Consider the following 14,534-nt stretch of genomic DNA (forward strand, 5'->3'; position numbering starts at 1 on the left):
AACAAGTAGGATGACATCAAATCTTAGAGTGCCTCTGTGCTTTTGCACAGGAAAGGAAGCAATTGAAAAATGAAAAGGCAACCCTATGGAGTGGGAGAAGAAATTTGAAGGCCATATATCTGATAAGGAGTTAATATTCAAAATATACAGAGAACTCATAAAACTCAGTAGCAAAACAAAAACAACACCAACAGTTTAATTTAAAAATGGGCAAAGGACCTCACTAGACATTTTTCCAGGGAAGACATCTACATGGTCAAACAGGCACATGAAAAAATGTTCCACCTCACTCACTAATCATCAGGGAAATGCAAATCAAACCCGCAAGAAGCTATCACTTCACACCTGTTCGAATGGCCATCACCAAAAAAATAAGAGAGGACAAGTACTGGAGAGGTTGTGGAGGAAAGGGAACCCTCGTGCACCATTGGTGGGAATGCAAACTGGTGCAGCCGCTCCAGAAAACTGTATGGAGCGTCCTCCAAGAGTTAAAATTAGAGCTACCATGTGATCCAGCAATCCTCCTTCTGGCTATATATTTGGAGTGAATAAAATCACTATCTCAAAAAGATCCTGCACCCCTCCCCCGTTCATTGCAGCATTATTCACAATAACTAAGACATGAGAATAACCGAAGTGTCCATCAATGGATGAATGGATAGGGATCCCTGGGTGGCGCAGCGGTTTAGCGCCTGCCTTTGGCCCAGGGCGCGATCCTGGATACCCGGGATCGAATCCCACGTCGGGCTCCCGGTGCATGGAGCCTGCTTCTCCCTCTGCCTATGTCTCTGCCTCTCTCTCTCTCTCTGTATGACTATCATAAATAAATAAAAATTATAAAAAAAAAAAAAAAAAAAAAAAAAAATGGATGAATGGATAAAGAAAATGTGGTATATATACAGTGGAATACTATTTAGCCATAAAGAAATAGGGAAATCCTGCCATTTGTGACATGAATGGACTTTGAGGGCATTATGCCAAGTGCTATTAAGTCAGACAGAGAGGGAGATCCCTGGGTGGCTCAGCGGTTTAGTGCCTGCCTTTGGCCCAGGGCGTGGCCCTGGAGTCTCAGGATCAAGTCCCACATCAGGCTCCCTGCATGGAACCTGCTTCTCCTTCTGCCTGTGTCTCTGCCTCTCTCTCTCTCTCTCTCTCATGAATAATAATTTTAAAAAGTCAGACAGAGAAAGACAAATACTGTATGCTCTCACTTATGTGAACTCTAAAGAGGCTGAACTCATAGAAACAGAGTAGCATGGTGATTGCCAGGGGCTGGGGAGTGGGGAAATAGGGAGATGTTGATCAAACGGTACAAACTTCCAGTTATAAGATGAGTAAGTCCTGGGGATGCAACGTATAGCATGGTCACTATAGTTAACAGTCCTGCCTTAGACACTTGAAAATTGCTAAGAGAATAGATCTTAAACATCCTCACTGGAAAAAGTGGTAGTGATGTGACATGTTGGAAGCATTAACTTGTTAGTTAACAAGGTTAATAATTGAATGTAATCATTTCTCCATATATATGCATATCAAATCATCACATTATAGACCTCAAATCTGCACACTGTTATATTGCAATCCTACCTCGATAAAGTTGGGGAAAAAGAGGTCAAGAGGAGGTCCAGAGGTGAGAAGATGGTGGCCAAGCTTTGTGGGGGTGGGTTAGAAGACGGGAGGGAAGCTCTAGGTGGGTGTCCTTGTATTGTGAACCAAGGGGGACAGGGGACACCCCAGAACTATAGCTTTCCTGAAGGCACTGGCTAGCCAACGCCCCTGGAGTGGGCTGAGGTCAGAGTCGCCAAACAAAGAAAAACGAAACAATGGCAACAAAATCCCCAAACCACAAAACCGGATTTGTCTTCTCCAGCTGTCACAAAGCCCAATCTCTAGTCCAAAACACGGTCACGTCTCCCCACCCAGTGGCCATGTCTAGGTAGTGCATCCGGAGTGTCTGCCGGAGCCACCCAGACGGAGTGCGGACCTCCGGTAGTGGAGAGGACTGGCTCGGTGTACATGCCTGTACATGCCGCCGCTCCTTAGGACTTTCCTCCTTTGTCTGCCACCTCTGAGTGCAGGACTGCGCATCGGGTGCTGGAGACACGGTCTTGCCCCCAACAGTCACGGAGGTTACAGGGAGAAAGAGAGCCAAGCAAATCTGTACGTTCAAACCGTTGATGAGCTCTATGAAGAAAACAGATCTACTGCGGTGGAGAAAGCGACAGAGGTCGGAGAAGGCCTCTTTGAGCAGGTGGCATTGGAGCCAAGACTTGGAGAAGGAGAAGCCAGGTCCGGGAAGGGCTGATGCAGGCCCTGCCCCAGCCCGAACGGTGCCTTTGGTCTGAGAGGAACATGACCTGCCCTCCGAGCACACAGAGCCCGTCTGACTCGGCCAGGTGCTCGCTGGCACTTGAGGGTCACCAGATAAAGATCTTTCCCCGGGCAATTACCACCCCACAGCTGGGCACGAGGCTGCCACAGCAGACTGTGAGCTCCATCTCAGCCCACCGTGTGCCTCAGCTCCATGGCCTTGTGTAGACCGCAGGCCATGCAAGCTCACACGGGAGTCCAGGGCCAGGGCGCCACCAGGGCTGACCTCAAGCAGATGGAATTGCACGTGCGAGAAAGTGCTTCCCGCCTTCTAGAAACTAGAAGACCAGTGGCAGGCAGAGGCCAGATCACACAGGGCCTTACAGGGTCGAAGAAGCGGTTTGTATCCAATTTAATCCATGAGGAGCCAGTGAAGGCTTTTAAGTAGAAGGAGTGGAAGAATCTGTGGTGTGTGTGTATATATATATATTTTTTAAATCACACCGATAGCTGTGCAGAGGATCTACTGGAGGCAACAAGATCCCTCCGATGCTGGCAACCCTGATTCCATCTGCAACCTGAATTCTCCTTTGCCATGTAACCTAAATACAGTCCCAGGGTTGGGGAGATGAGGATGTGGACATCCTGGCAGCAGCCAATACTCTACCTGCCACAGAGTGTTTATGACAAAAGTCAGTGGTGGACTCTAAGCTGGGTAAGGAGGCAAAGAGAGAAAATAGTAGACAGATAAGAGGCGAGGGGCGCCTGGTGGCTCAGTCCATGAAGCTTCTCCTTTTGGCTCAGGTCATGATCCTGAGGTCCTGGGATCAAGCCCCGCAGTGGGCTCCCTGCTCACAGAGAGTCTGCTTCCTGCTTCCTCTCACTGTTCTCTCTCTCTCTCTCTCTCTCTCTCTCTCTCTCTCTCTCTCTCTCGGCTTGATGATCCATCCCACTGCCAGGGACTGGGCTCCAGGTCCTGGGCCTGTGCTGTGACTCTCCTGGGACAAGGTCTAGGCCCAAGAGACCAGCACTCTTGTAGGTCCCCCGCCCCTCCCATGGCTTCCACAAACAGCAGGAGGTGCTGGGCTTGAGGACCTTTCCCCTGAGGGCTTGGGGCTCTTGCAGGGGATGGCACCCCTGTATGGGTGCTTCTCTCGGCTGAGCACCCACAGTGCAGCCTGGCTGTGACACACTGGGACTAGGAGACCAGGGATGGGCCGAGTCACTCTGTGCGGGGCCAAGGCAGGGTCTCACCTGGGGGCTGCGGTCCCTCACTGCTCGGCATCACGGCACCACAAGCGTCACACCAGCCACAGGAGCAGGAACTTCATGGGAGGCTGTGGAGAAGATCTAAAGAGAGAGAGAGGAAGGAGGATAAGGCCCTTTGCAGACGGTCAAGCCCTAGGTGGGTAGAAGAGAGATGCCGTCGATCGTGACAGTGACTGCAAAGCTCTTGGGAGTCCGTCAACAAACGTTTGCCAAACGCCTACCCGAGCAAAGACACCATGGGTGTTACAACCTTGAAGGTCCGGATGTTTCTCCCCAGTGGCCGGTGCTCACAGGGAGCTAGACAATGTCCACACACGTCACTGTAATTCAGGACAGGCTGGGGGTGGGGTGGGGTGGGGTGGGCAGCAGACACAGAAAAGAAGGCTGCCTGGAGGTGGTGAGTTTTGGACCGGGCTGGGCTGTGAAGGAGAGCTCTAGATTGGTTTTTGGGGAGTGGCCCTGGCCATGCCTGACATTCAAGGGAGCCCTCTGCAAGTTGGTGTGGCCTTGGGTCTTTCCCCCTGTCCCACTCTGACCCTGGTGACAGGACTGCAAAGGGCAAGGACTCAACCACTTCTGTTGACCAACAGGAGGAGAGGGGTGAGGAAAGAGCGCCTTTCCCTAAGGAACTCTGAAATCCCAGGTTGTGCCAATTTCCTGGCTAAGAGAAGATCAGAAGTTAGGGGGAAGAGGCTAGAGATGGAAGTCAGGCCTCAACTGCACCCCACAGTTAGGGAGTATGGCTCCCTGGTTTGATCTGCACCCCCTGGGAAGGCTCAGGAAGATGGCTGAGGCCCTAGATACAGTCCCTAGGACCTCTGGGCCACATCTTTCTCTGGAAGAGAGCCTGGGGGTGGAGCTAGAAGGAGACTCTCCCTCAGTTTTGCTTCAGGTTATTTCCTGAAGGCTCAGCTTTCTCTTTTTCCACTGTCTGAGGCTGCTAATTAGTTCTCCCTCCCAAAGGCTTGAAGTCCACTCCAACCATGGGGGGAGCGGGCCTGCTGCCCGGGTGAAAGGACCATTTCTCCCAGGGTCCTCCTCACTCCCGGCGTTTCATAGCCATGGTTTTTCATTAGCAGCAGCTCACTTCATGGCACCCCTAGTGCCCTGGCCCTCGTCCCTGAGTAAAGAAGAAGCTCAAGGGGCACACCTCTTTACCAGAGACTGCACGATTGATGGGAGTCATCATCTGTGTTTCAACCATGTGTGCGGACCAGTGAAGGAGGCAGCCGGAGGGGATATGACAGAGTAGATCGAAGTCTTGGCAAATCTATCAGAGCACTGACACTGCATGCAGCTGGGAGAGCTTGGCTTCCAGAGGTTTTAACCACCCCTATCCCGGAGGCGCACAGGAGTGATGACGGGGGAGGCTCTAGGTTGGGGACCACGGACAGTTCTGCCATCTTTGGGCTTCGTGTGTCAAACAAGAACAGGCACAAGTGGCAGTTCCAATGGGACACGTTACCGGTACAATGGAAGGTACCCAATACATTTGGTAGGTGTGTAAATGCATGATTTCATAAATACAGCTGATCAGCTTGGGTGGGAGGGGAAGAAGATGGGAGGGCACTGTGCTAGGCAATGGGGGAAGGAAATGGTGGCACAAAGAGGGATATGTGCTTATACAGGAAGCAGAAGACTTTCTTAGTAATAATTATTAGCAGTACTAATTAATTAGTAGTAGTAGTAATGATGGCCTCAATCCACTTTCCAGACCTATCTGCCACTCTGGCCATGCTGGAGCCATTTAATTCTCTGGACAGATACACACACACACACACACACACACACACACACACACAGGTGCACACATACATATATCTCTTGCACTGTTCATGCTGTTGCCTCTACCTGCAGCGAACCCCCTTTTTATCCCTCCCTTGCCATCCTTCATCGCTAGGTAATTGAATGATCCAGGTGAAATGTCTCCTCTTGAGCACCTTCTCAGGCACCAATCCATTCCCCCAGCCCTGCCACGTAATCATTTTCTCTCATACCCCTGGTAGCACTTTGTGTTCATCCCTGTTTTTAGCACTTGCCACCTATGTTATCAATGTCCAAAGTGTCTGTTCTGTCCCTCTAGACCACGAACTCAGGGCAAGCCATGAGTCTTAGGCATCTGTGAATGGGAACTCATTAGCATAACTCCAGGCATACAGTAGGTGCTCAATACATGCCTAGTGAATGGATGACTAAGGTATGCAGCATATGTCCTGGAGCTTCATGAGTCATCACATGTTATTAATATGGCTACGTTGTTGTTTATTTGAATAGTCAATGCTGAATTATTGGTGGGTTGTTTTTGTTTTTATTTTTGTTTTTACATAGCGTTTCTGGGACTCTTCATATATGGGTTTTGTGAAGGGCAGAGTGCATTGGACAAGATCTTTCTGAACAAGTCCATAGAACTATTGTGAGGCTTCTCACCTCTGATCATAAGAGGTAGAGAAGTTTTCTGATAAACAGTGAGGTATTGTGTTCATTCATGAATAAAATACTTACCTGGTAGCTAAAATTATTGACAATAAAATGTCACAAAGAGGGCAGCCCGGGTGGCTCAGCGGTTTAGCTCCACCTTCGGCCCAGGGTGTGATCCTGGAGACCCGGGATCCAGTCCCACATTGGGTTCCCTGCGTGGAGCCTGTTTCTCTCTCTCTCTCTCTCTCTCTCTCTTTCTCTCTCTCTCTCTAATAAATAAAATCTTTTTTAAAAATGTCACAAAGAGAAAAGGCAGAAACCATTATATAAAGGCCAGCATACCCCTTGTGCTCTTCTGCGAATAGTGGCCATTTATTACTAAGTATTTTGACAGTGGTTTGTCTGAGTTCCTTAAATGTCTTTGGTTTAGCTGTCCTGTGTCCACTGCATATTGAGTGGCACAGAGAATTGACTTTGATGGTGGTAAGCCATGTAGCAGCTTATTGTTAAGTTATGGTGTGGGGTAAGGGACTTGGACATAACTTGGACTTAAAATGGAAGCTCACTTACCATTGTATGGACTGAAGCAGTGTTTTAGCACCAAAGCCTATACTCGCACTACTGTCCCTCATGTGTGATTAGCCACTAGTGACTCAGCTCTGAGAACTAGTCACGGTACTCTACAATCATTTCATAGCCATGGTTTTTCAATGGCAGCTTTCTAACAAGCTCGTGTTTGGGATGCCAGTGGCAGACCTATGGACTTTTCTCAAGAGATTTGAGAGATGCAGCTAGTCAGATAGCATTATTTACTTTGGGGAAGCTTTGAGTCCCAAGACCTGCCTGCCCCAAGACTGTCCCAGTAGTACTTGCACTGACAAACCATGTCAAAAATTTCATATTTATCATCCCAAGAATTTGGCAATAATAGGACTGAGCAGACCAGGACTGAGAAGTTGGCAACTGCTGAGTTTAAAGTGACTGAAGAATTAGTATCTATGAATAGTCTGCAGGGAATCACTCTGGGGAGAATATTTCTGAAGAAGTTGAAAAAAACACTTACTATACCCTGCAGTGGAATCTGCTAAGATGTCTTACAACTCATGGTGGGAAAAATATGTGTGGAGCAGAAAAAGAGTTAGTGAACAGATCTTTTAAAACTTTTGAAAATGTGGGGCACCTGGGTGGCTCAGTGGTTGAGCATCTGCCTTTGGCTCAGGTCATGATCCCGGGGTCCTGGGATGGAGTTGCTCATCGGGCTCCCCACAGAGAGCCTGCTTCTCTCTCTGCCTATGTATCTGCCTCTCTCTGTGTGTCTCTCATGAATAAATAGATGAAATTTAAAAAAAAACTTGTGAAAATGTAAGGTCTTTAATGGTTTTATTCATGATACTTTTATCAGCAGTTACATTGAAGGCACTTGAATGTCTCATGTGTTACTAAATCAATGGGGAATTTCATTCACTGTCATGAATTTAACCATGGCAGTTCTATGAACTTGTGTCAAAAATGGAAGCTGGATACCCCGACTTGTGCTATCACACAGTAATATCACAGTGGTAAAGGGATGTGTGAATGCGTGTGTGATTTTTTGAGCTCAAGGTGGAGATTGAATTATTTTTGATTGAGAAAAATCTCCTGCAACTGTTATTATTGAACACTATATATTTTTGGAAAATAGCTTTTGTTGTGGATTTGGTAATATTTCTTAATAAATTCAGCTTAAAACTACCAAGTGAACAGTGCTTTTATACAAAACTTATACTTTGGCAAAGTCATTACAATGACAACTAGCATTGTTTGGATCAAAGTAATGTCAGGCTGCTTTATATACTTGCCATGTTGTCAAAAGGTAAAATAAGTGAGATTTCTATTCTTATACAAATTTGCAGTGGATATGTATCCAAGCTCAGACTATAGTTCCAGCAGCTTTTATCAGATCCCTGTGAGAGTACAAAGGAAATTTTCATATTTCAAACTCAATTGTGCAGTTGAAGAGCTTCCACATAAACTTCAAGTGGAAGTGATTAATCTGCAGTGTAATGACATGTTAAAGGCAAATATCAAAAGAAGACTCTAACAGAATTCTTTAAATGTCTTCCAAGAGATGAATAGGCTCAATGAAAATCATGTTTGTGGATTGATACGAGTATTTAGAAGGACCAACCTAACGGATTGATATCGATATTTGCCAATATCTCTGTGAAAAGACGTTTGCAAAGATGAACAGAGATCTCATTAGAGATCAACAGATGAACATACGCAATCAATTTTGATGACAGCACAAACCGTGAACCCTAACTAAACAAAATATTTTTCTCTCAAAAGAATTCCATTCTTCTCATTAGTAGGCCTCTACTATTAAAAAGTGTATGTAATTGTTATTATATTTTTAGTTTCAACAATCAAATATTTGTGTTAATTTGTTTTCTCTCTTTTTATAGAAGTACCTACGTAATGGTCTTGATTTTAACTCTGAGCTTCCCCAAACCCAAATGTTAACTATTTGCCCTTTATAGGAGTTTCTCCAACTTAGCCGGCAATATATTGGATGATTATGCTTTTTCAGAGACTTGTAAAAATAAAAGGTCTGCAGTTGCGTGGCCCTAAAAGCCGTGGAGGGCCTAAGGCCTCGAAGCACAAGATGGTGACCAGGAGCAGCCCGGAGGCCAAGGGCCTAGGCCCTTCATTGGCGGCTGAGCACGTCAGTCCCTGCTTGTCGACGAATGAGCGCGCGCCCATTGTTGACGCGCCAGGCCCCGCCCCCCGCCGCAGCCTCGCGGAATCCCGGCCGCGCCGTCCGCTGTCCCCCGAGGGGAGGCCTGGGCGGGCCGCTCCTGACCTCCGCTCCCTTCCTTTCCCGTCGCGGACCTCCCCGGGCTCTGCCACAGACTGTCGTCCCCTCGGTGGGCGGCTCCTCGGCCGCCCGGCCCGCCCCGCTTCGGGCCGCGCTGCCCAGGGCCTCCGGTCTGCGGCGGCCCAGCCGACGGCCACCGTCTTCGCCCTCGGCGTCGCCTCCGCCCGGCCGACGCCCCAGCGAGGCGCTGCCCGGTGCCATGTCCGCCTCCGGAGACCCGGGCCAGGCCCCAGGAGGCCAGGATAGCCCCGTGGGCGCCGTGGGGGCGTGGGCCCCAGTGGCCGCTGGCGGTGGCGGCGGCGGCAACGGGGTGGTCCTCGAGTCCGGGCCCCAGCAGGCGCAGGCGGCCGGAGTCGCCGGGTCGGCGGGAGGCGTCGGCATGGAGGTCGTGGGTCTCCATCTGGCCATCGACCCCGAGGGCGGCGGCGCCCACGCCGAGGAGGCCGAGGACGACTCGGACTTCGGGCCGGCGGACGAGGACGGGGAGGAGGCGCCGGAGGACGACCTGGACATCCTGGTGGACGCCCATCAGTTCCCCATGGTCAGTTTCCGTTTCATGTTCCTGGACTTGGTGCACTCGCTGCTGCACCGCATCAACTGCAACAACCATATCCTCGTGCGGCCCCGCGGCGGCGGCATGGTGGTCCCACCCCAGCCTCAGCTACGCGACAGCCTGGGCCAGCACCCCGTGCCCCTGGCTGCGCTGCCTACACCTGCAGCGGCCGCCGACGTCCACGAGTCCGAGGCCTCGTCCGAGGAGGAGGCCGACTGGGAGACGGCGGAGGAGCCGGACGAGGAGCCGGAGATGGGGCCGGCGGCCGCCGATGGTGAGGGGGGACCCGCGCGCTTCCTCCCGGGCTGCGGGCGGCCCTGCGGGCGGAGGGTCGGTCGGGGCCCCCCCAACCCAAGCCCAGAGCCCCCCCCAAACCCAAGCCCAGGGCCCGAACAGGAGCCCCCTTCCCTAGCGACCTAAGGTTTGGAGAACGAAACTTGCGGCCCTCTGGCAGCCTCGGCCAAGAGACCCGAGGGCCGCGGGGGCAGCGCGCGAGCACTCAGGTCAACGTTGGCTCAGAGGGGAGGGGAGAGGGGGCGGGGCCAGGCGGAGGGTGGGGCTGGGGAGAGGGGGCGGGGCCAGGGAGAGGGGGCGGGGCCATATGAAGGGCGGGGCCAGGGAGAGGGAGGAGCGGGCCAGGCGGAGGGCGGGGTCGGGGAGGGGGAGGGGCGGGCCAGGAGGGGGTGGGGCTGGGGAGAGGGGGCGGGGCCGGGCGGAGGGCGGGGCCAGATGGGGGCGGGGCCAGATGGAGGGAGAGGCCCAGGAGAGGGAGGGGCGGGCCAGGAGGGGGCGGGGCCAGGCGGAGGGCGGGGCCGGGGAGAGGGAGGGGTGGGCCAGGCGGGGGCGGGGCCAAGCGGAGGGCGGGGCTGGGGGAGGGGCGGGCCAGGCGGAGGGAGGGCCAGGCCGGGGAGGGGCCGGGCCTCGAGGGAAAGAGCCTGCCAATGGCACACCTCGTTTTTGTGCGTGGCTTTTAAAAATGTCAAGTCTTAGTTTGTCCCCATCATGGTGAACTGATACGTGGTTGAGGAACTAATGAGCTTCACCATAGAATGTGTCGTGGGGGCAAAACATTTCTGACAAAAACTTAGAGAATGGGGCAGACCCTGATGATTCCAATCCCTTCTCCGAAGGGGCCAAAAATAGTCAGCAGCACAGGGTGGCAGGTGGACTGGAAAGAGTGTCACTGCGAAAGTAAGTGATACAGCGGCGCAACAGTGAGGGCCTTGGAGAGGCTGCATCAATGAGTAGGAAGCTTCCCAGCTGTCATTTTCAGAGTTACTGCTATCCTCCTGCTTCTCCTGCGGGTAGAGTACGGGATGTCACTATTCGCTATGCATCGGGTTGGTTTTTCCTGTGAATGTCTGCTCCAAAGTCTGTATTATTCTTCACCAAAGGGACAACTCCATACCAGTATGAAAACTCTGACAAAGAGGCCCAAGGCTCTGAGAGGGGGAAAGAAAAAGAGAAATTTGACAATAAACAAGACGGACCTAACTAGAAGGGATCCGGCCCAACAGAGAACAGGGCCAGAAAATCCAGGTATGGGTATAGCTTTGCACATCACCCGACCATTCCCGGCATTTACCTGTTACTGACAGTCTTCTTCTTTTTCAGTTCTCCTAGTAAATTAAGAAGTTTGCTTAAGATCAGTTTAAAAATTCAGTTTTAGCTGCTCAGAACATTAATAGAATACTAATGTATCTAGTAACAGAAATCACAGTATATTCTGAAATGTATTTCCGTGGCTGCTCATTCGTTCTTGTGAGGTCTTTTGTCCTCTACCTGTGAGACTACTAACGACCGGTAGAGGTATCAGTAGCCGAGACCAATATTTGTTTAGAGAACAGTTACCGGAAGCAGCCGCGCAAGTGGCTGGGCTGTGCACTAATTGGACCTTCCTTACTTGGCCATGGAAATGTACTGCCTTGTGCTAACTAGGAGACAATGCCTTTGCCAATGTGATTACATACAAATAGCAAAAAGTCGAGAATTTCAAGTAGGACCACATTTAATGATTAATACCTAATATTCAGGTGTAGATTTTTGTATTTTATGTGAAAGTCTAAAGCAAGTTAGTCATAGTATGGTGATTACTTATCACTGAATTGGTAATGAAGTCTTGAGGTGTATCTTGTCTTTGAATATATTTAAATGATTAACTTTTTTTTTGTTTTTTGCATTTCCACAGCTGTGTATTTCATTATCACAGCTTCTTTTTCATATGGTAGATATGGAAACCGAGGGTCTGGGAGAATAAGGGAGTAGCATTTGTGGAATGAGCATAGGCTTTTAAGGTGAAGAGATTTCCTTAAATCTCCGAATGGCCTCTCAAGGGTGGAGGGAAGCATTTACGGTGCTAGGCAAGAGGGAGACAAGGTTGGTAGGCTCACAAAATTGAAGCCATGGGTTGCACGAGCACCCTATACACAAGGGTACAGGTTACAAGAGTTAAATGTGTGGTACTCAACTTGAGATACAGCACACAAATGCAGCATGTACATAGAGCTATTTTCATAGGTTTAGAAAGTCACTGGTGCTGGTTAATGCTGTGGAACTGCTAATTTTCTCTCATTTCACCCTGCAGTTGGAAGAAATAGAAAGAAAATGAAGAAGCAAGAAACTGCTGTTCATTATTTTTAAGATTTTCTTTTCTTTTTTTTTAGAAGCCCGTGGGAATTTTATTAACACCAATTCGGCATTCCAAACTGCATCACCAAAAAGACTCCTCTCTTACTTGTGACTGGTATATTTGACAGCATTTGTTCTGGTTAAAAATAAATTTGTTTTAAATTAATAAGATGGAACATAAGCAGATTTTATTTAGATAGATTATCCTGACTCAAATCTTTTTCCTCTGTGTTTTGATCCACTTCACCTTCACTGACACGTATCGCCCTCCACCATGCGGTGCGCCTACTTTAAATGGTTTTATTACAGTCCAAAATAAGTTAAAATGTTAAGTGTAAAACAATTTTTGTAAGGAGAGAGATGTAGGTCAAGCCTTTAGAGCTACACTGTCTACTACGTTAGTGATTAGCCATACGTGGCTACTGAAATATGGCTAGTCTAATTTGAAGTGTGCTGTTAAGTATAAAACATTACATTTAAGTCACTGATGATTTTATACTGATTACATGTTAAAACAATAGTATAGGGCAGCCCGGTGGTGCAGCGGTTTAGCGCCGCCTGCAGCCCAGGGTGTGATCCTGGAGACCCTGGATCGAGTCCCACGTCAGGCTCTGCATGGAGCCTGCTTCTCCTTCTGCCTGTGTCTCTGCCTCTCTGTCTCTCATGAATAAATAAATAAATAAATAAATAAATAAATAAATAAATAAATAAAATCTTAAAAAAACAAATTCATTTTGCCTGTTTCCTCTTACTTTTGAATGTGGCCATTAGAAAATTTTAAATTACACATGTGACTTGCATTATATGTCTGTTAGCACTGCTCTAGAGCAGGGTTTTGAAGGAAACCTCATGGATGGCTGAGCCAGCCCAGAGGCCAGATGGGGCGGCTGCACCTGGGCCCAGATGCTGATTAGAGCAGTGGTTCTGGAAGTTCAGTTCCCACAGCAGCAGCAGCAGCAGCAGCACCCAGGAATTCTTAGGCTCTACCCAAGACCTACTGAATCAGAAACTCAGAGGGGAGGCCCAGCACTGTGTTTTAACCAGCCCTTCAGGGGATTCAGATGCAGCTAAGGGTCTCAGAAGCACTGGTTAAGAGCCACAGGGAAAGAAGCCAAGACTCACCAACGGTAGAACCAGCCTTGATTTACTAGCTTGGGGGTCGCAGGTAAAGTGAAGAGGATGGCAAAGCCTGGGCTGGGGTAGGGGTGGGGAGAGGCCCAAGGGCTGAGACACAGAAGGGGCTCAGATCAGCAGAAAGCTGCACAAGGGGAAAAGCTGGTGCCACAAGGATGCACAATGATCACCATGTGTTGATTGTGGATACAGATGTCTGGAGTAAAAAGCACGCATAGGAGAGATGCTTACACATGTAGCATGTGTGACAGTATGCGTGGGAAAGGTAAATAACTCCTTTAGGATGGTGGTTACTTCTTGGGGAAGCAAAGGGAGGGGAATCCTCTTGGAGAAGACTCCACAGTGGCTCAACTATATTTGTAATGTTACATTTCTTAAGCTGGGTGGTGGGTACGTAGATGTTGATAGGGTATTCTAATTCTGTGTAGATCTGAAATATTTCCTGATAAAAAAATGAAAAAAAAAATAGAGGAAAGAGAGAGAATGGGCTTAATTTCTAGACTCTAAGGGGGAAAGAAGGTACAGTTGTACCTGAGCAGTGGATCAGAGAAGAGGAAAGGCCAGAGGGGAAGGGGCTTGAGAAGAGAGGGTCTCATTTCTGCATTTAGTTAAGGCCCCCCGGGGGGTACCCCTGGCAGCACTGTCTTCTCTCATATTCTGTGCTAGCACATTTCAGAAGCTAACTCACAATAGCATTATTGTTGAATTGATGTGGAATTCACTTAAAACCAACCATTTAAGGGCACCTGGGTGGCTCAGTGGTTGAGAGGCTGCCTTCAGCTCAGGTCGTGATCCCCAAAACTGGGATCGAGTCCCCGCATTGGGCTCCCCACATGGAGCCTGCTTCTCCCTCTGCCATGTCTCTGCCTCTCTCTCTGTGTCTTTCATGAATAAATAAATAAAATCTTCTAAAAAAAAAACAACCATTTAAGAGTGAGCGATTCACTGACATCACAATGTTGTGCAACCACCACCTCTTTAATTCCAAGACGTTTTCATCAGCCCCAAACTCTGTACCCATTAAGCAGCCACTCCCCATTTCCCCCTCTTCCAGCCCCTGGAAACCAGCAGTTTGTTTTCCAACTCTATGACTTTCCCTATTCGAAGGGCATCTGGGTGGCTCAGTAGGTTAAGCCTCTGCCTTCAGCTCAGGTCATGATCCCGGGGTCCTAGGATCGGTCCTAGGATGGAGCCCTGCATCGGGCTCACAGCTTAGCAGGGAGCCTGCTTCTCCCTCTCCCACTGCTGCTCCCCCTGTTTGTGCTCTCTCATGCTCTCTCTCACTGTCAAGTAAGTAAAATCTTAAAAAAAAGTTTCCCTATTCTGGACATTTCATAGAAGTGAAATCATACAAATGTGAACTTT

General features: G+C 49.3%; 1 protein-coding gene across 3 annotated transcripts; it reads left to right on the top strand.

Annotated features, from left to right (window-relative positions):
- Positions 1-8,708: 8,708 nt before the first annotated feature.
- Positions 8,709-12,204, top strand: LOC112649516 (cancer/testis antigen 47A). Of its 3 annotated transcripts, none has more exons than XM_025431865.2 (3): positions 8,709-9,681; positions 10,802-10,946; positions 11,992-12,204. In XM_025431865.2, the coding sequence occupies exons 1-2, from the start codon at positions 8,724-8,726 to the stop codon at positions 10,903-10,905; spliced, it is 1,062 nt and encodes a 353-aa protein (XP_025287650.1). In that variant the 5' UTR covers positions 8,709-8,723; the 3' UTR covers positions 10,906-10,946; positions 11,992-12,204. The 3 variants fall into 3 exon arrangements, with proteins under 3 accessions (XP_025287650.1, XP_025287649.1, XP_048963840.1); XM_025431864.2 differs by having other exon boundaries at positions 12,071-12,204; XM_049107883.1 differs by having other exon boundaries at positions 11,925-12,062.
- The last annotated feature ends 2,330 nt before the right edge of the window (positions 12,205-14,534 follow it).

Source organism: Canis lupus, chromosome X, assembly GCF_003254725.2.
Source record: "Canis lupus dingo isolate Sandy chromosome X, ASM325472v2, whole genome shotgun sequence".
In the NCBI taxonomy this organism is placed as follows: Eukaryota; Metazoa; Chordata; class Mammalia; order Carnivora; family Canidae; genus Canis; species Canis lupus.